Source organism: Pistacia vera, unplaced genomic scaffold, assembly GCF_008641045.1.
Source record: "Pistacia vera cultivar Batoury unplaced genomic scaffold, PisVer_v2 Contig1071, whole genome shotgun sequence".
Taxonomy (NCBI): domain Eukaryota; kingdom Viridiplantae; phylum Streptophyta; class Magnoliopsida; order Sapindales; family Anacardiaceae; genus Pistacia; species Pistacia vera.
In genome coordinates this window covers 390,276-411,245 of record NW_022195106.1, presented here as the reverse complement: position 1 = coordinate 411,245, position 20,970 = coordinate 390,276, and the positions used below count along the sequence as shown (strand labels likewise).

The 20,970-nt window shown below is 35.6% G+C and overlaps 3 protein-coding genes and 1 long non-coding RNA gene across 7 annotated transcripts; 1 reads left to right on the top strand and 3 right to left on the bottom strand.

Annotated features, from left to right (window-relative positions):
* Positions 1–178: 178 nt before the first annotated feature.
* Positions 179–2,800, top strand: LOC116132012. 2 transcript variants are annotated; one of them, XM_031417703.1, is made up of 3 exons: positions 179–1,080; positions 1,435–1,862; positions 1,974–2,800. In XM_031417703.1, exons 1-3 carry the CDS (start codon positions 315–317, stop codon positions 2,337–2,339), a joined length of 1,560 nt encoding a protein of 519 aa, XP_031273563.1. In that variant the 5' UTR covers positions 179–314; the 3' UTR covers positions 2,340–2,800. The 2 variants fall into 2 exon arrangements, with proteins under 2 accessions (XP_031273563.1, XP_031273557.1); XM_031417697.1 differs by having other exon boundaries at positions 1,420–1,862.
* A 638-nt stretch (positions 2,801–3,438) lies between these two features.
* Positions 3,439–7,110, bottom strand: LOC116132285 (magnesium transporter MRS2-5). 2 transcript variants are annotated; one of them, XM_031417953.1, is made up of 7 exons: positions 6,856–7,110; positions 5,623–6,269; positions 5,285–5,355; positions 4,727–4,855; positions 4,305–4,649; positions 3,825–3,872; positions 3,439–3,724 (listed from the first exon to the last, which is right to left on the bottom strand). In XM_031417953.1, the coding sequence occupies exons 2-7, from the start codon at positions 6,053–6,055 to the stop codon at positions 3,494–3,496; spliced, it is 1,257 nt and encodes a 418-aa protein (XP_031273813.1). In that variant the 5' UTR covers positions 6,056–6,269; positions 6,856–7,110; the 3' UTR covers positions 3,439–3,493. The 2 variants fall into 2 exon arrangements, with proteins under 2 accessions (XP_031273813.1, XP_031273807.1); XM_031417947.1 differs by having other exon boundaries at positions 6,942–7,110.
* A 6,592-nt stretch (positions 7,111–13,702) lies between these two features.
* LOC116132140 (putative nuclease HARBI1) lies at positions 13,703–14,792 on the bottom strand. The gene is made up of 3 exons (XM_031417804.1): positions 14,565–14,792; positions 14,238–14,469; positions 13,703–14,151 (listed from the first exon to the last, which is right to left on the bottom strand). The coding sequence occupies exons 1-3, from the start codon at positions 14,790–14,792 to the stop codon at positions 13,703–13,705; spliced, it is 909 nt and encodes a 302-aa protein (XP_031273664.1).
* Positions 14,793–16,144: 1,352 nt separating this feature from the next.
* Positions 16,145–19,377, bottom strand: LOC116132331. Of its 2 annotated transcripts, none has more exons than XR_004128394.1 (4): positions 19,067–19,377; positions 17,132–17,347; positions 16,931–17,012; positions 16,145–16,202 (listed from the first exon to the last, which is right to left on the bottom strand). It is a non-coding gene; the product is annotated as an uncharacterized LOC116132331 (long non-coding RNA). The 2 variants fall into 2 exon arrangements; XR_004128395.1 differs by having other exon boundaries at positions 19,071–19,377.
* Positions 19,378–20,970: the final 1,593 nt, after the last annotated feature.

Genomic DNA, 20,970 nt, shown 5'->3' with positions numbered 1-20,970 from the left:
TTAATCCACAATCAGTACTATTGTGGCTTGCAATATCAGAACAAAACAAAATGAGCCAAAAATAAGCAGATAAGCTTTTCAAAACCTAGAAATCTCCGCGTTAAGACAAAGAGCACTCAAGTCTTTCCTGATTTTAGCCCTTCAAACTTAAAGAATATCACTTCTTTTTTTTTTCTTTTTTTCTTTTTTAATGAATTTTTCCATTAGTGAGCTTGGTTTCATTTGGATCAGAGTTTGGATTTTTATGCTTTGTCAATGAAGTTGCTTGACAAACTGGGATAGTGTTAGTCTACAACAAAGAGAGGAGATAATATATGGATTTATGGGTGGTTGCAGCAGCTACAGGCGCAGGGTACATAGCCAAGTACTGGCGAAACTTGAAATCTAATGATAGAGAAACCTCTTCTGCATCATTTTCCTTTGATTCAATTTACAGGCAATCTGAATCCAGGAACTTGCTGCAACAAATAAGGGATCAAACCAGCCCCTTACGCAGACTAGCCGGCGAACAATTAGACATAGATGGCTTATTTATACACGGAAAAGATTTTATAGGATTTACAACTACTCAAAGGCAAGTGGAGAACAATGACGACTATAATTTGCTTTCATTAACAAGTTTTCCGCCATTGTTAAAAGAAAATAAAAATTTTCAAGGAAATGGAAATGGGATGGAGGGAAAGAGTAACTTCTCTGATGTATCTAGACATCTTAGGAGTAGGTATTATGGGAATTTTCTTGAACCCCTTGAGCTTGATTCATTGGAAAGCAGCCTTAGAGCTCAGTTGCTTATGGAATATGCTGCAATGGAGGAATATGTTCATAGTTCAGTTCCTGAGCAGTCCATACCAACAGTGAGACCATTGTTGTTAACTGATGGGAGCCGGATAATCAGCAGGGCTAGCTGCGATTCCAACCGTGAAATGCAGCTACAGAACGGAGAATATAAGCTTCAAAGTGAAGATGGGCTAGAGCAAAATGAGATGCAGCTGTTACAAAGGAAACTTAAACAAGAGATTCGAAGGCAGTCCAGAAGATTCTCCATGATGAGGGAAACTAGTCAATCATTCCATTCACAAGGTTGATTTCTGTTTTTTGATTTTATACATTCTGCATTACTTGTCTATTGCCTCTCAAGAATTAAATATGTGTTCTTATAGAATACTATCTAGAAGGAGACATGAGAAATACTTATCCTGGTCTACTTCTGTGAACTAAATAATCAAATAGTCTTGCAAAATTTGATTTCTTCTTGAAGATAGCTATAGTGGGCGTGGACTGAATGAATCAAACATCTTCAACTTTACAGAAGAAGAGACTTACATTTGTCAGCATATAAATCTAACAGTTTTCTCTGAAAATTCAAGTTTGAATTATGATGGTATCTCTTCATCTTTCGATATTTATGATGCCTTAAAGCTGCACGCTTGCCAGGACTTCCCAATCCAAAGCTTCTTTTCTTCCTTGGGATCAGTATTGGTGTAATGTCCACCATTCTTGCCAACAAAGGTGAAATGGAAAAATTAAACGAGCAGTTGCAGGAGAACGAGAACTTGGTTCAAGATTTACAGGAGGAGCTGGAAATGAAAGAACTGCTAAATGTGAAGGAGCTTAAGCTTGATGAGGCTTTTGAGTCCTCCGCAACAAATAAGGACCCATTACTCAGCGATACACCACATGGTTCATACACCAAACAAGAATTAGATATATATAACAATTCTGATGGTGAAGAACCAGACGATCAGAAAGCAGTAGGTTCTGAGGCAATGAGTAAAATTGAGGCTGAGCTTGAAGCAGAACTAGAAAGATTGGAGGTAAACATGAGGACATATAGCTTGGAGAAAATTCCTGATTATGTTGAGGTAAGTATGCTCCTGAATTATACTTAATTAAGATGCATACAATTTGGTTTTATTGAAACAAGTTCAAAATTCAAACTACGGAATTTAACAGTTTCTGATTTTTGTCTTCAGCTTGATCCTGGTTTTGACACAGATATTGTTCATGGTGATCTAAAACTAGATAAGGCTAAAGGGGACCCTTGTGGTTTATCTGATTCAGACCATGAAGTAAGCGGAACATCCACCAATCCACCTGATATAGAAAACTATGCTGTGTCACCTCGAGAGTTAAGCCTGCAACTTCATAAAGTTATTCAATCAAGGCTAGAAGCACGCATCATGGAACTTGAGGCTGCCCTTGAACATAACCAGAAGCGGTTGCATTCTATGGAATTGGAAAGCGTAAAGCCTTGGAGAAAAAGGGACTCGTATGGCGAATTAGAATCTTCTTCCCATGAAAGCACAACTTTCATTGATGAAAACTATGAGGATGATTGACTCTTGGTTATGAATTTGTCTGGGGAAGTTCCACTTCCAGCAACCTACAACAAGGCTTATGAAGTAATTACGAGGACGATCAATTAGTGAAGAGACAATAGTGATGGTTTTTGAGAAAGAAGCAGAATGTTCAGAAAGGCCAAAATAGTGAAGTAGAAGGTCTGTTGGAGTTCAACAAAGTTGGTAAAGAATTGAACTGATGATAACATCTGATCTGCTTCCTGGGAAGAATAGAAAGGTAGGAGTTAGGAATCAAATGAGCTGGTGAATATGATTTCCATAGAGCAGATTGTGAATTAAATGGGATGGCTGTAAATATCATAGCAAGAATGAAAAAAAAGGATTAGATTAGCCTCAGCTAAAATAAAATGTTTATTTTTGTATGTGTAATTAATTTTATATGCTTGGAGCATTGCAGATTGTAGAGCCAAAAGAAATTTGTAAAAAATGTCGTAGAAAAGACAAGATCAGTCAATCCCAAGGGGTTGGCCTGGTGATTAAGAAGACTTGTTCCCTTCATTAACTTTTAGGTTCACACCACCTTGGAGTCACTTATAACATTGTGGCTTATTTGGAACATTGAGCTTGTATAGAATGTTCAATGGACATCCGAGATTAGTTGAGACACAAGTTAGGCCGGACACAGTTTTCAAAAAAAAAAAAAAAAAAAGACACAGAAAGTACAGAATAGTCTTTCTTTGTCAAGAAATCTTAACCGGAAATTTGGAAGAACAAGCTGAAGAAGTTAAGTTTGAGCCAGAAGTGCACGAGGATGCCAATGAAATTAATATTCACTTGAATTTGTGACTTTAGCATCATTTATAAACCATACACATTATACTTAAAAAATATAACAAATTGTGAAGGCAAAAACATGATAAACAGTTCAATTACTACAACTGACATGCTCATAATCAATATTCACTTTTCCATGAATTCCAAAAAGAGAGCCTGTTCATGAAATCTACATGATAATATTTTACCACAATTATGTTCTAGATGTGCTACAACAATTGTGGATACCAAAAAATATATTAACATACACACGACAAACAAATATATTGAGAGATGTGATGAAAAGATGCTCAAGAGGATATCAAAATTTGAATGTCTACTGTTATTGTTTTAAACAACGCAATCAACATTTCTATGGTTTACAATGGGAAGACTTTCTTGTGTCTAAAATACAACAATAAAGATAAGTATACGAATCCACAGATAAAACCTGTTATAATCAGAACCCAATAGAATACATTTGGGTAATCAAAAATTGTGGCTGCAAAGTTCATTCCAAACACTCCCGTCACAACTGCAAATATTGTAGCAACAAAGGTTGCTGCAGTCAGAAGCAACTCGAATTGAATTAGTTGATTCTGAATGTTGCCCTGTTTGTAAAAGAAAGAAAGATCAATGTTCCGCAAAATTTAATTTTACTTTGACAAAATAAAGGTGATGTCACGAAATCTGTTAATCATCATCACTCACCAATTTAATATTGATCAAATCTTCAGTATCATCAATGTATTCTTTGAGCTGCATCACCAACAAACAATCAGTATTCTAAGCATCAGTATATACCCAAGCAACCATCTTTTTAATAAACAATATTCCCTCTTTATGTATGTGAAGTCAGCCTATTATTTAGTACTCAAGGGGATAAAATTGTAGGTTAGACTGATGGAGTGAAGGATGGATTGGGGAGTTTCACTCATTTCTATCTTCTCTTCTTGCTCTTTTCAATATATGCTATTTAATGAAAATAAAAATAAATGAACAGAAGAGACAAACACTCAAGTAGCGGGGATGAACTAAACAGCGTTCAAAACAAGAATGCTGTAATGGTTGAAAAAAATTGGCATGCCTAAACCAATCCTATAATGGCCAATTGCAAGCATTTTGCCAATAAACCATACAAATTTGAAAAGGTTCAAATATACGTTTGGTAGACAGTAAAAGATCTCTTACCGTTAACAACTTGCTGAGATTATTGTCAATAAAAACAAAATATGCTTCAAGTAACATTTCGAGTTGATCAATATTTTCCTCGCTACTAGATGAGCTGATTAAGCTTCCGTATTTGCTTGAACTCACAATACTGCTAAATGCCCTTTGCAATTTCTGGGATCCCTTGATTGATCCCACTGGTGAAACAGGTGCAGATTTTGAAGGCACTCTGTCCCCACCAGAATAATTGGTCTGACTACATACATCACTAGAGGTGTAAGCCTCCGACCTGAGTTTCTTCTCTGTAAGGTACATCTCAGCCATGTCACCGTCATCATCCATGAGATGTTCTATCTCATCATGTACCTGAAAAATTCAATTAAGTGATAATATACAGATGAGACAAACAAATTTCCAGAAGGACTAGATATTGTTGTTTTTACCTTCTGAACTCTTTGTGTCAACGCAAGGAGGTGGCCTTTCAATCTACGGACACGTTCCAGATTAGAAGTGCTAACAGATGTTGTTAGTTCATCTAGAACTGGATATATCTCCATTTCCAGCTCTTTTACCTATCAAATCAAAAAACTCAATGATGTCACGGTTTTAAGACAACAATTGAAGTTTTAAATGAGGTTATTTTGGGCTTTTTCAGTTGAGACAATTCTTTTACTTATTATTTTCTCAAAGGGTATTAATTTACTAGTTAATCCCCACAAAAAAGTATTTACTTAAACGGGTTATATAAAATTGATACATATATTCAAGTACCCTTGTGTTGACACAGTTCAAATTGAATCAGCTTTGAAAACAATTAATTGAACACTAGCTTCAATTTTTCAACAATGAATATCTTTAATCTTGTGCCCTAAAAAGCTTTACTGAATTGGACACATATGTAAATCCATTAGTACTATGGAGATAAAAGAAACCAATTTAAGTATTTTGAATAAGAACAAGGCAATTACCACGCTTAGCAAGCAAAGCAGACCACAGCTTACCTGAGCGTCAAGAGACGTGCAAGTTAATTCCAAAGCCAGCTCCAGAGCCCTAAATTCAAATGGCAGGTCATCTGAAACAAATCGGGACAAACTGTTAGCAATTTAGGCAATAGTAATTTCCTATAATTTGAGAAGTTCATATAGATAATATGTCTACTAAGAAAGTGACACCAATCAGACCTTAAGCAAAGACTATAAAGGTGCTGTTGGAACTTAAAAGAGAAAATTTGGTATGCACCACAATTTTGCTTTTAGATGCCTTCCTTAACATTCCAGTAGTTGCTACAAGAAATTTAAATAGGCCATTAACATCAGTAACATCTAGAGGTAAAAGTTACCAGATTGGTCTTTCTTGGTCCGAAGGCGTTTGCACAATTCCAAATTGTAATGAACAACACAACCATCCACAGAATTCATCAAAATAACCTCATCAGCTGTTATTATACACCTGATCTGCTCAAGACTGACTACAATAGCTTTTTCCCGTCCTAATATAGTTGACGGATAAATAAACATAGGGTCAAGAAGCCGTAAATCCCTGGCTGGCAATGAACAATGTTTCATTATAGTAGCCTTATCAAGCTGCAAAATCTCTGAGCTCCCGTCCTGGTCAATCTTTATCCATGAACGACTTCCATGACCTCTCTTCTTTGTGCTTGAATGACTAGACCGGCGACTTCCATTCACTTCTAAATTTATCCTTCCAGTACTAGTAGATGATGCAGATGCTGATGCCAGAAGAACAGGAGAAGGATGTCGTGAATCATCCATTGGATTTTAATTTTTCTTGCTTTAGGTACCAAGCCAGAATTTTGCCAAGGCCTGACACATAAGTACACATTAATCGGTAGCAAATTGCCCCTCTCAGACAAATGCAACATTGTCTGAATGAGCAGGTAGGCGAACGCATCTAGAACCACAACTATCGAGACTAATGTTATCCATGGTCTTTGTGCATTTCTGAAGTAAGACCCGAAAATTGTATCTGGTAGAAGATAAGCCAATGAATTCAGTAACTAAATATTTCACCGATTTGAATGGAGTGTAACCAACTAGAAATATAACAATCTCCCAAAATTTTGCTCTGTTTGTAGCAAAAAGTTAGTTGAATAAGAACTGATTCCTTGAATATCATATTTACTATCAATTGATACTTAAGCAATAACTCAGGCAAGCCTATTTGTCAAACTTTATAACTCCATTACAACTCAACTTCTTAGCTTCAATTACTCTGATGAGTAACATAAATAACCAAACACACACAAAAGAGAGAGAGAGAGAGAGAAAGATTGCACATAAGCAAATCACTGGAAATAATAGTAATTGAAACACCCATAATCTGAAAGTCTATACGTTGATTAGATACCTCAAACCCAAACCTTAAACAAGAAATTTCAAACATTTCAACATCTAAATCAATAAACTTCAAACTTTTAAGCGTGATGGTGAGAAAATAGGGACATGGAAGCAAAATAACTAGACCTGGAGAGTCCAACAGGTAACTACACTAAACAATATAAACAGCACTGCATCAAATAAAAAACTGACAAAAAACCCCTGGTAACACTCACCAAGAAGTAATCAAAGAACCCAGCCCATAAAAGCAAAGTAACCGAGGTGAAAAAAAACAAAAATAAAAAAAAAGAAGCAAATATACCAGTCAAAAAAAACTTCAGATTGTGAAACGAGAGAAGAAGGGATAATGCTCCATTCTTGAAAGTGAAGAAAGAGCAGGGATTTGTATTTCTGTTAAAGTGATGATTAGGAGACCCCGGTTTCAGTGCCACCTCCTCAACACATTCTTTTTCTAATTATTTTGTTTTATTTTTTTCCTATTGTCGTGTGAATTTAGAATTACCTATTTCTATATATATATATATATATATTTTTTAATTTTTGGATACTAAATTTAAAAGAGAATGTGTTGTGTACTTTTTAGACTTTGTTTTTGTGCTAATCGACAAAATTCTATAAAGAGTTCGAGTTTTTCAAAATTTGAAAAACAAATGTGTTTTATATTTAAATTTGGTTTAATTATTATTAGTATTATTGGATAAATAACAAAAGAGCTAATTGCTTACATATATTAATTTGCAAAATCTGTAATGACAATTACACCATTAGTTGGATATCAGCTAAATTTATAGGGTTTACCTCAAGTACCCTTATGATTTGTGAAATTGACAAGTTAGTCCTTCAATTATCCAAGGTTGTGTTTGTTCTATTTTTCCCAATCCTATCATATCAAATCCTACCCAAAATATATTTGTATCAATATTCTCAAAATCCAATCCGATTATATTTAACTCAAAATATTTAGATTTTTTTAACCCTCTAAGTTTGTTAATTTAACTAAACACCCTAAAAAATAAAAGTTTATAAATTGACAAAAACACTCACACCCACCTATTAAATGCTAGCAATCGACCACCACCGCCGGAAGGTGGCCGAAATTTGCTAGAATGGCACACGACCAGTCGGATATGGCAGTCGTGCACCGATCTGGCCTTTTTCAGCTAGATCCATGGTGGATTTGTGCCATTCTGGCATCTTCCAACCACCCTCCAACGGTGGTGGCCGGTTGTCGGCATTTAATGGGTGGGTGAGGGTGTTTTTGTTAATTTTTAATATTTTTATTGTAGGGAGTGTTTAGCTAAATTAATAAATGTAAAGGATTAAAAAATAATCTAAATATTTTTAGAAAATGTTTTCCAAAAATTTACCAAACACATTTTCAAATTCAAATTATATTCTCGTAATAACAACCTAACTCAACTTTTTCAAAAATACTAACTCTATCAAACACAACCCAAATTATCCAACTATCTCTCTTGCCGTCATTAGAATTTTTTTCGTTAAAACTAAAGGTAGTACTACACTTACAACTCAATCTCATAAACTTTTTCTCACAACCTTGATGTGGAAACTCGTCATTGGTTAGATCGCAATTGGGCAGAGTTGGCACGTCAGGGTTGGAGAGAAAGTTAGTAAGATTAAATTATGAGTCAATCTTTATAATAAAACTAATTCTTGACTATTTTGCCACTAAATGACATAATTGCCCTTAAAAGTAATTTTTTAAAATTTTAAAAGAAAATCCTAAAATTCTTTTTGTTAAAACTAAAGGCAGTACTACACTTACAACTCAATCTTATAAACTTTCTCTCACAACTTTGATGTGGCAACTCGTCCTTGGTTAGATCGCAATTGGGCAGAGTTGCCACGTAAGGTTGGACGAGCAAGTTAGTAAGATTAGATATGAGTCAATCTTTATAATAAAACTAATTCTTGACTATTTTGCCACTAAATGACATAATTGACCTTAAAAGTAATTTTTTAAAATTTTAAAGAAATCCTAAAAATTTCAAAAAGAACTCTTAAATTCTTTTAAAAAAAAATTTAAGAAACAAAACTCCAAAAAAATTCTCGAAAAAAATGAAAATCTACCAATATAAAAGGAATTCTAAATTTTACAATTTTTTTTTTTTTTTTGGGGGGGGGGGGGGGGGGGGGGGGGGGTGGGGGTCATTGTTTTAAGTGATTTAAATTTTTAATTTTTTTTTTTAAACTTTAGATATTTTTTCTTATTTACATAGTAATTTATTCTTTTGGGTAAATTGGTCATTCAACAATCAAAATGGTCAACAGTTGGTTTTTTCCAAATGAAAAAACTAATAGAAGGAGGTAGTTGAATAGTTCGAAAAATACAAAAATTGATTTGTCAAGTTTGCAAAGCACAGGGCACTAGATGGTATTAGTCCAAATTTATATCATATCCATCCTACCCAAAATAATCATTATTTTATTATATATTTAAAATAAAATAAAATAAAATGCCAGCTACTATCAAATGATTCATCAGTAGAAGACATATCAGCTTCTGATTCTGATTCTGTTTGGAAGGAAGATACAAAATCCTGAGTAATACCCAAAGCTACAAGACGTTGTCTTTATGTCATGTCTCTCAAAAAAGAACTCATATAATTGGAAGAGACAAGATTTTCTGAAGAGACAGGATTAGCAGAAATTTGGCGATCTTCCATCATCATCATTTGCATTGGAGTCTTATCTTTAGATAAAGGATGACGAGGCTTAGGAGATGGAGGATCTGAATGACTGGAAGAGAAAGAGTCAAGTATATCATCAGATGGTTTCCGCGCTGACTCATGTGTCTTAGCAGAATATTTTTCTCGCTTCTTTTGTTCACATTCTAGCTTATTCTTTTCATCACGTTCTTTGCAGAGTTTGGCATATAACTATTAGGTATTGCCAAAAACCTAAACGACACCAAAAGGCATGTGAGGCAAGACCAAAGCCTGACTAATCTTTATGAAAGGTGAAAATGAGGGTTGTGGCCATGCTGATGAAGAATCAAAAGGATTTGGCACCAAAGACATTTCAGGAAAAGTTTGTGGTTGTCTAAGTTTTTACTTAAGATATTCCTGTTGAAGTGATGTCATTTGAGTTTTAAGCAACTTCATTTCTGCTTCCTTCTGGAGAAATTGAGTTGAATAGCTATGAGAAGTGTTGACGATGTGCATCAATTCCTGATGGAGCTGATCAATCCGGTTTTCTAAACAAGAAATCAGCATAGTGTGGTTTTGAGACTGAGAGTCCACCTGATGAGTTACTAGATCCACTTTTTGTTCTATTCTGGTAATGGTTTTATTTTGGGCTAAAGTATTTTTAGTCTGCCAATTAAGAACTGCTTCAGCTTGGGAGAGTTTTGGTGTGGAGCCATCAGGCTGTATTACTTTGGAAGGAACTACTTTTGGTTGTTGAGTCGTAGTTTCCTTAAGAGAAGGAAAATTTGTGTCATAATTTAAATTTTGTCCTGTCTTTTGGGGGTCAGGTGATTGAATCATCATGATGGATTAGACATGAGGAGTATGAATAAGGGATGAATGGGCTGTTTTGTTTTCTTTTGCAATCCACAGGAGAGCCTGCTGATAACATGATAAAGGCTTTTTAAAGTAAGACGATTTAGTAGGTTTGGATAGTTTTAAAGGTGATCTGGGTTTAGGTTCTAGAAGAATGCCCCATGAAGGTTTAATGGATGGTGGTTCTTTCCAGGCTGGAGGAGAATATTTGACATAATAGTCAAATTTGTCGGATGGCTAACCAAGAAGGCCAACTTTGGGATCATGGTCTTCAAATCTGGAGTGAAGATCTTTTTTACTGCATCGAGCTGTTTGTCTTTTCCGTCTGGAATGTTTTCGTCTGGAAAGATAATGATCATCTATTTCCCAAATATAATCATCAAGGCAGTCCAAGCATTGACAGTCAAGATCAAATGGAGTATGACCATTGACTGGATCAAATTGATGATAGACAAGAACACCAGATTGTTGAAATGAATGAATTGAAAGTCCAGGTTCCTGTACTGTTGTAGTTGGTGAGACTGGAGTGATCATAAATTGAGTTTGTCGAAAACTCAAAGGTGGAGCACTAGGAGTTACTGGTGACTTGAATCTGATAGTTGTTGTTCCGTCACTGTTGTCATGCATGGTAGATTACGTAGAAACCACTAGAGTTTGTTTTTTATTAAGAGACTCATAACTTGTCACCCAAGAGTCTGGTAACAGTTTAATCAAATCATCTCTGAAAATCTGTTTGGGAATATTGATGCAGTGAGGAGTATTCTGAGAGTCAACAGTAAGAAGCAGTGCATCAATAGTCGTAGGAATAGTGAGATCAAGAGCATGGTCTTGAATCCGCCAAACCATCTGGCAATGCAAAGTAGCTGCAATACTTCATAATGCAAAGCTATTTTCCAAATTTGATCTCAAAGCTGGATTTTGGCAACTTGGAATTCATCCTAATGATCGTCATAAGATGGCTTTCTGCATTCTCAACCAACACTTCCAATCGACAATCATGCCTTTTGGTCTTAAGGTCACTCTTTCCCTGTTTCAAAAAGTCATGATGAAGATATTTGCTCCTCTTCTTCATACATGTCTCATGTATATCGATGATATTCTCCTCTTCTTAAAAGATGAGGAATCTCATATGCATCTTCTTCGCAAATTTGTTGATATCATACACTCTTATGGTATTATGCTCTCTAAAAAGAAAATGCAGCTAGGTCAGACAAAGATTGATTTTCTTGGTTTGGTTATTGCTGATGGCAAATATGACCTCCAGCCTCATATTGCTAATGAATTACAGAAGTTCCCAGACATTCTCACAACTCGAAAAGAAATACAACAATTCTTAGGAATTGCTAATTACATGCGCAATTTCATTCCCAACATTTCTCAACTCACTTCTCCACTTTCCTAGATGCTTAAGAAGAATCCTCCTTCATGATCTGACAAGCAAACCAATGCAGTCAAGAGTTTTAAACGCAAATCCTTCCATACACAACCATTGGAGATTCCCTCTTCTAGGAAACGAAATCTTTAGACAGATGCTAGTGACACTCATTGGGGTACAGTGCTTTTTGAACAAGATGATGACAAAGTAAGACATTTGTGTGGATATCAGAGCGGACAATTCAAACCACATCAACAACATTATCATTCTACTTTCAAGGAAATATTAGCAATAAAATAATGCTATTGAAAGGTTTGAATTCCATCTTGTTGGACATCACTTTTTTGTTGAAACAAATATGAAGTCCTTTGATCAAATGCTCTGATTCAACAAGAAAAATGTTCCACATCAATAATTACTTCGATGGGCAGAATGGTTCAGCAAGTATTCTTTCATCGTCCAGCACATTAAAGGTCACACAATACCATTGCCTATTATTTATTTAGGCCTAAAACTAAACAAGTTTGTTCATGAACCCTAGGTCCAAACCACTTCCTTGTTTCATGTATCAACCAATAACCCAGTCTAGTTCTTGTTTACCAAACCATATGCCAAACACATCTCTTGAATTTGATGACCTTGTTCGAACTCGTACCATTGATGAAAATGCCACTACCCTCATGTTTTCTTATCAGATTCAATGTATTGAAAAATGTGGACAATCCATGTATGATATTTTAAGTGTCCATCCAGATTACCCCTTTTCAAAAATCTTTTGTTTACCTCTAGGTCCAGATATTATATTTCCAGAAGAAACATTATGGTTCTTTTGGTATATGTTACACCAGTACCACATTGCAATTCAATTCCCGGTCTATTAAATGTTGAAAATGATTTCTCAGTATCAGTCATCCTCGACCTCTGAGTTACTCTCTTTGATGACTTTTTTCAAATGGTTCAAAACCATAAAAAAATGAAAATCTATGTTTGCTCATCAACTTGCCCGATACAGAGGTCCTATGTCCACCAAAATGGCATGGTCTATCATGTTTTTCCATAAACATCACTCCATCAGATCCGATGGCCTATATTTTTCACAGCATCAAGTCACATTTAATCGATCTTATCCATATGATCTCGTCAATAATATGTTTGACCATCCTGTTGAGATTAGGTCAATTCAGAATTTTTTTTTTTTTTAAAAACCAGACAATTCCAGATGAGATATGGCCATCTTTTCGCGATAATGCCCCGTGGGAACTCTTTCCTCCAGTTTACACTGAGAAATTACTTCAAGCCAAACAAACATACATACGTTCCATCACTACTCAATTAAATGCCACTTCAGATTATCCAAAATGGTGGTACCCAGACTCTTAGCCAGATACTGTGCAGAAAGAAGAGCTTCAACAGTCTCGTGATTACTATCTTCATAAATCCAAGCAATAACAATACATGCATTCACCAAGTACCTCTGTAAAGCAGCCATCTCAATCTCCAGACATTTCTTCGAATAATCATATAGGCTCCATTTGGTTCGTGATTTTACACTTTTGAGAATAGTTTTCTAAAAAAAGTTGGTTGAGTTGTATTTAATAGTTTTCTAAAAAAAGTGTTTGCATTTAAAAATGTTGTTTATTTATTAGAATTATCAATAGATAATGTCAGAAAAATGTTGTTTGCATCTAATAATGTCAGATAATGTTGTGCGCCTGCTCCTTGTGTGTTACCTTTATGAACTCCCACGCCACTCACGCCATCAGTAAGTTAGCTGAACACAGGGGTGTTTTTGATAATTCAGGTGAAATATCTATTCAAATCACTTGTTCAGTTTGGTTAATTATTTGAATATTATATTTGAATTAAATAAATTAATGAATAATTGTTTTATGTATTTTTTTAAAAAGGATTTTAAGATAATATTTTGATACATTTTATTTCAAATTTATATTATTTGATTATTGAACTTTTCAATTCACATTTAAATAATATTAATTAGTTGTTTGGTGATTTTTTAAGAGCTTAATTAAAAACAATTTCTCCATAATAAGTTCGACTACTAATATATCATTTAAAAACACGGCATTAATACATATCTAAATTAATACTACGAAGCTACTAATAATCATCCCTCAAAATTCTTTGTACCCCAATATTCAGTTATCAATACGAGTTGGACTCATGTTCTGCCCACAGAGCAGTAGTTATGCTATCCCTCACCCTTCCCATGTCATCTGTATTACGCTGAGTCAGTTGATTCGAACCCGTCCCATTTCCTTCCTCACAAACTCCATTGCCATTAAACCTTTGGAAGATAGGGTCGTTCGTACCGAGCCTTTTGATAAAATTATGAATTACACAACATGCCATAACAATGTTAGCTTGCTTCTGCAACAAGTAATTATTCATGCCATCAAGAATGCGGAACCTTTTTTTAAAAACACCAAAGGTCCTCTCCACAACATTCTGAAGCGATGCATGTCTGTAATTAAACAACTCCATAGGTCCAGAAAGGTTACGATGCACATCAGAAACATGATAAGGAACCTGTCTATGTGGGGCGAGGAACCCACCTCTGTTCGCATAACCCGCATCTACTAAGTAATATTTTCCTATAATGAATAACTGAATGTTATTTGAAGAATCATAAAAAAAATGTTTATAGTTTAGCTACAGTACATAAACAAGTTAGTTATACCTGGAGGAGGATGCGGGAAACCCGAACCAGGATCATCTAGAACTGAATTTAGAACCCTTGCGTCATGGGCAGATCCTTCCCAGCTAGTGACGACATATGTGAACAACATATTGAAGTCGCAGACGGCTATCACATTCTGCGACAATGCCCCTTCACGATTTCGATACGTATCAGCTACCTCAACTGGTGTCGACCCACGTATATGTGTACCGTCAATCGCTCCAAGACAGTCCTGTTGACAAAATTGCATTTTAGTAATATGTGAAGACGAACAACAATTATGAAACAATGAACTTAACTATCAACTAATTAAAAATAATTAAGTACCTTAAAGAATGGGTAGAAGTTTGGGTTGGTCGATATCTCCAATGGAACATCAGTGAAGTCAGGTGGCTTGATAAAGACTGACCTCAGCTCCAATATCACATCACAAACTACATGGACATATCTACAGATTGTCTCACCGGAATGTTGGTAATCCTCCCCACAATCAAGATTTGACGCATTTTTCCCAACTGTTGTCAAAAATATCATTGCTTGTTCTTCAATATTCATGTGTCTGGTTACTCGCAGTTTGTCTCGTTGTGCCAATATATAACATAAGGTTTGAAAACATCTTTTGCTCATGCGACACTTATTGTAAATTCTTCTAGGATGACCATTTAGCAGTTCCACCATATAATCGTGACCATTTAATGAAGATGTATTTACAAGTTGGCGTGGTTGCATGCTAAACTCCATTTCATATGCAATAGCCCCACACAATGCTGTTGCAGTATATATATATATATAACTGTAGTTCCTCACTCTCATTATTTTGATTATGGTTTGTATGGCTAGACGACGCCATCTAAACCTGTCCATTGTAATAATTGCTTCCATTAGTTCATACTTTTTTAATACTAACCAAGATATAAATAACATTCAATTTTAAATATATGAATCATTGCACAACAATAGATGGTGTATCGGTTCTTAGAACAAAGCAAGTTTGTAATACGAAGAAAGTAAATATAAAATATCTCAGATGTCAACAGAATCAATAAAGACTAACAAGCGAAAACAAGTTCAACAAGGAAGTCCTAAACCATCATCTACGTACGACGGTTATCATTATAAACCCAAAATTCCCTGTTCGCATGTGACATGTTCACCATAAGCTGACGCCACTCTGGGTTGGCAATTAAGTACTTCACAGCATCCAAATATACTTGCGGTGGAAGTTGCATACTTTCCAAAATTGCCTGACAATTTTCCAGGGAATATCGATCCGTCCTAACACTCGTGTTCTCTTGGGTCCCATCACCGCCTCTGCGAGTTGATGCCGCAGATCCCATAGTCTTATTGGAAATAGCTTCCGCCAACTGAGTCATCACACCAAAAAATGGGTTTCCCTCCCCGTCTCTTCTTCTCCTCCTCCTATTTACGGATCTGCTATCTCCAGACCTATTAGATTGTTTTTCTCCTGTTGATCTATTTGGATCAGGATCGAAGTCATCTTGATTCATGTTTGCCTTGATAGGATCAGAAAAAACACATGGTGGATGCCACAGGTTTAGATGCATATGTGAAAGCAAATCTGCCAGTTGCATTTTGCTTCTGGAATATGACCTCATATAACTCTCTATCAACAAGTCCTTTATGTAAGAATTGCTGCACACCAGGGTTTTGCTGTTATTGAAAAACAAACATACATTAATTTATATTTTCCCAAAACAAAAAGTGCATACCGACTACTGCGTTATAAGAATTGGAAAAAAGAAAATGTTGTTTGCCTTTATATATTCTTCCCATATCTCTTTAGGACATGTTGGAGTTTGGGACTCGTGATCCCAACCAAACCCTATATGTTCTATTAGCATACGCCAAGACCTGTATGTCGATCACAAGCGTTGGTACTTAGAAGCCAACTGTTGCACTTCCAGTTTCTTCTGTGCTACATTTTGTAATTGTTCACTAATCCTCCTATGGTCAGAAGCTCTTATTGCAGTACCGTGGGTTGTTTTTACCTGCTCAGCCAATAGTTCTAAAAACCTATGGGTGAGTTCAACAGTCCATAGAACGGACTCACTCATCTAATAATAGTAGGGTGAGAACAACAATCATGATTGAAATATTGTAACAATTAGGATACATATCAATATGAACATATGCAACATATAAAAGTATAAACAAAACATACATAAAATATTACCTCGTTTGACCCAACACTGCTTTCAACGGAAAGTACGGGGGGCACGACGGTCAAGGTTGACCAACAAGGTCTTTTGTGTACCCCAATTCCGAATAAACATCGAACTGTCTTCTGGCATCGAAAGTAATGATCAATTCTGCGATGGTGGGCTGAGTGACATGTACATTNGGTTTTGCTGTTATTGAAAAACAAACATACACATTAATTTATATTTACCCAAAACAAAAAGTGCATACCGACTACTGCGTTATAAGAATTAGAAAAAAGAAAATATTATTTACCTTTATATATTCTTCCCATATCTCTTTAGGACATGTTGGAGTTTGGGACTCGTGATCCCAACCAAACCCCGTATGTCCTATTAGCATACGCCAAGACTTGTATGTTGATCGCAAGCGTTGGTACTTAGAAGCCAACTGTTGCACTTTCAATTTCTTCTGCGCTACATTTTGTAATTGTTCACTAATTCTCCTATGGTCAGAAGCTCTTATTGCAGTACCGTGGGTTGTTTTCACCCGCTCAGCCAACAGTTCTAAGAACCTATGGGTGAGTTCAGCAGTCCATTGAACGGACTCACTCATCTAATAATAGTAGGGTGAGAAGAACAATCATGATTGAAATATTGTAACAATTAGGATACATATCAATATAAACATATGCAACATATAACATTATAAACAAAACATACAGAAAATATTACCTCGTTTGACCCAACACTGCTTTCAACAGAAAGTACGGGGGGCACGATGGTCAAGGTAGACCAACAAGGTCTTTTGTGTACCCCAATTCTGAATAAACGTCAACCTGTCTTCTGGCATCGAAAGTATTGATCAATTCTGCGATGGTGGGCTGAGTGACATGTACATTTGTTCATGGCATTGTAAGTAACTATTGCGATGAACTTGCAGTTATCAACCTACAAAATGATTAATACATAAGTTAGACAAATCATCACCTCTTCAAACCATTGATTAGTTTGCTGGAATGAATAAGAAAATAGTGCATGATGGGGGTTGAATAGAGCTGAATCAAGCAATGGAAAACCTGCTCATCTATCCACTTGAGATTAACTGAATACTCTCTGTCCATTGTATAATTAAAATTAATAATTATTCAAATCAACTCCAATAAACAAAAATTACATTGAAAAACAATAATATTTGAGCATAAGTGTGAGTGATCTCATTCTGCGTTTAATCAAAATTTTGGTGAAACACACAAAGGAAGAACAATAAATTGGAAACTTGAAAAAAAATAAAAAAATAAAAAATAACAATGATGTAGACAAGAAAACAAAATAGTTTTTCCCTTTATAAGATATAATGCTTCCACAAAGGCGAAACACAGTCATGACTTAGTTGTACTTGACCAAAAAGGTTTACTGAATATGAATGATAATATTTTAGAGGAAGTGAACATAGGCCAATTGGTCAAATCAATGACGAGGTTATCTATATCACTAATTGACATCCTCCTAGTCACCAGATTAAATTTACAGTCTTAAAGGAAAAATAAAGTTTAATCTTTCAAAGTGATTATATGGATTATGGAAGAGAAATAAAAATTTTACAGAATAGAAGGTCAAACTAGACATCCTTTCAGTTCATAATAGGGTCAAACTCACCTTCTTCAAGTAGGTTTCTACATTGGACATCTTTGAAAGTAATGAACTCCAACAAATAATCCTAAAGGAGTTTAGGTTGATCACTTACTCAAATCTCATCTTTTTATAAATTTAACTCTGTATACAGAAATTTGGATTGAGCTGTCCTGCATACGACCATGTTACTGGATCATGCCCCCACTATCCATTCAATTATGCAATTTTCATTTACTTACAACTCATTCTATCTACAGTTCTTTCAATAGTAAATCCACCAATAGCTGGTGAATATCTTCTTTCACAACTCCTTCATATCCTCTTCAATTCAATCTCAAAATTCCAACACATTTTCCGCTCTCTCCCAAAACACCCTCATCAGCCACCATATCCACCATTTCATAACTATCTCCACAATAAATGCACTGCATTACAAGAAACACAGCCATTTCAAAATTTTTCTACATTCACATAAACCCTTTTTTACTTCTTCAATCTGCAAAATCCTTAATCCCATTTAGTCAAACTCAAGACAAAACTAGCCCCACCGAATCCATTAATCATAAGGAACCAAAAAACCAAAAATATTTATGATTTTTCACCAAGTAGGTGGTCCTAATGGGTCTAACTCCAAACTTGTGGTAGCTATCAGCTATGTCCACACACAGAACTAAACTACAACAAATTACTCAACTATCACAAACCATTCATAAATTCCCACATTACTCAAACCACCCATCAAAATTGAAACTTTGCAAACAAGTCCTCTCTGTCAAACCATATAACCACAATCACAAGACACATACATACACCAAAATTCCACCATATTCACAACACATTCTGCAAAATTAAACCCTACTCGTTTCCAGAAACACAAAAAACACAACTGGGTTTTAAGTTTCACTGCAAAAATCATACAATAAAAATTGCCATTTTTTTTTCAGTTTCATTTCATTAGGGTACAAAATAGTAATATGTAAAGCTTAGAAATTGAAAAAATAAAAATAAAAATAAAATTCTGAAAGTGGAAGGTACCAACAAATCAGTGATGCATTTGATTGAAAGTTGAAACTGAGAATTGTTCAAAGAGTAGCCCTAATTTGCGCAAGGTGGTGATGAGAGCCGTTTTATATATCCTGCGCATCTTTCTTACCCTACGCTTTCTCGCTCTCCAAACATCGCTCTTGATGACTCAGAGAATGACGTTGTAGAAGGATTAAAAACCAACAATCTGCTTTGGTGGAGAATAGTGGAGTAAATGAAGAGAATAAGGAAATGAAAAGCTTAGTAGCAGTTGGGCGAGAAGGAGGAAGAGTTGTATTTCAGTGTGCTTTGTGCTTCGTTGATGGACTGAGAGAGAGGAGAAGTCACGGGTGTATGTAGTAAATAAAAAGAAGAGAAGATGTTAGTTGTTGTTGGGAGAAATAATGGCGAAAAATTCACAATGGTCAAAAAAATACTGAGTAATATTGATGGATATCTGAACCAAACACAATTTTTACTGTACCCTTTATTGAGAAACTCATTGACAGTTTTTTAAAGACTGAACCAAACGAACCCTTTGTCTTCTCTTCGGGTGAGAAGTGTACCACAATTTGCATAGAAATAATTACTTCCCTTTCACTGATAAGTTTCGACTGCCTAAATAAGCAAAGCCACTTACACTAAAACTGAAATAAAAAGGAAACTACAAGCTAATAACTGAACTACTAATAACTGAACTACACCCCATGTAAAACAGAGCATGCAAACAAGCTAATAACTGAACTACCCCATGTAAAACAGAGCATGCAAGCCACGTTCTTCATGTCCCAGCTCATCCCAACGTCGTGGCCTATCAAGGCACCTCCTTTATCTCCAGCTAGATGAGAACAATTTACAACGTCCCACACCAGAGTCCTTTGCTCTTCTTTCTAAACTCCATACGTTAATCTTTCAGAAAACAATTTGACAGAAGCACTTCCACCTGCCTTCTTCCGCAACGGCACTTCATTAAGAAATGTAGACCTATCCCACACCTATTCACTGGAAAACTTCCACAAGAAATAGTCCATATCTATGGTCCCTCAATTTATCCAACAATCAGTTTGTAGGATAACTTCGTGCATCTTTGGTTAATACTTCAATATCTCATTTGAATATGGGGACAAATAATCTTTCTGGTGAGTTGCCTTCGGCCGATATCTTGGGGAAGCTTCCTTCACTTAAATATCTCGTATCATCATATAACAATATGATAAGTCATGACAACAACAGCAATCTCGAGCCCTTCTTCTCCGCCCTGGAAAATTGCACAAGCTAGCTAAGCTTGAGTTGGTTAGCATGGGCCTCGGAGGAAGATTGCCCAGTTCAGTCAGCCAACTTAAAATAAAGAAAATTTTACTGCAAGAAAACCAGATCAATGGATCAATTCCTCCGAGTATAGCGAATTTTACTAATCTATTGTCATTGAATTTGTCTTTTACTCTTCTTGTTGAAGTGAAGATTGAAACGAGGTCATTTTGGATATTAATGAAACGCTATGTTTTGATACTAAAATGTGTTGGATCCTTGTCGTTGATCCAACTCTAATCGGACGGCTGAGAAGCTTCACTGAGTCAATGATATAAAAGAGTAATGTATAGTCATTTTCAATTCACGCATTTTGTCTATTGAAGAACATTTCATTCTCGTTCTCTCTGTTAGGGTTTCAGTTGATTTGGGGAAATCTTTGTAACTTGAGTTGATTGGGTAATTTGTTACTCAATCAGGAGGGCTCTTTGCTCTTGTTCTTAGGGATTCCTGGTGAGTGTCTCTAGGATTAGTTACGGTAAGGATTTCTTGTAATCACTGAGAGTTTGATCGGGTTTGTAGTTGTTCTTCTTTGGATCTTGATCTAATAAGTAGTGCAGTGAGCTCTCCCATTTCTGGAGCTCAACATGGACGTAGCTTATCTAATT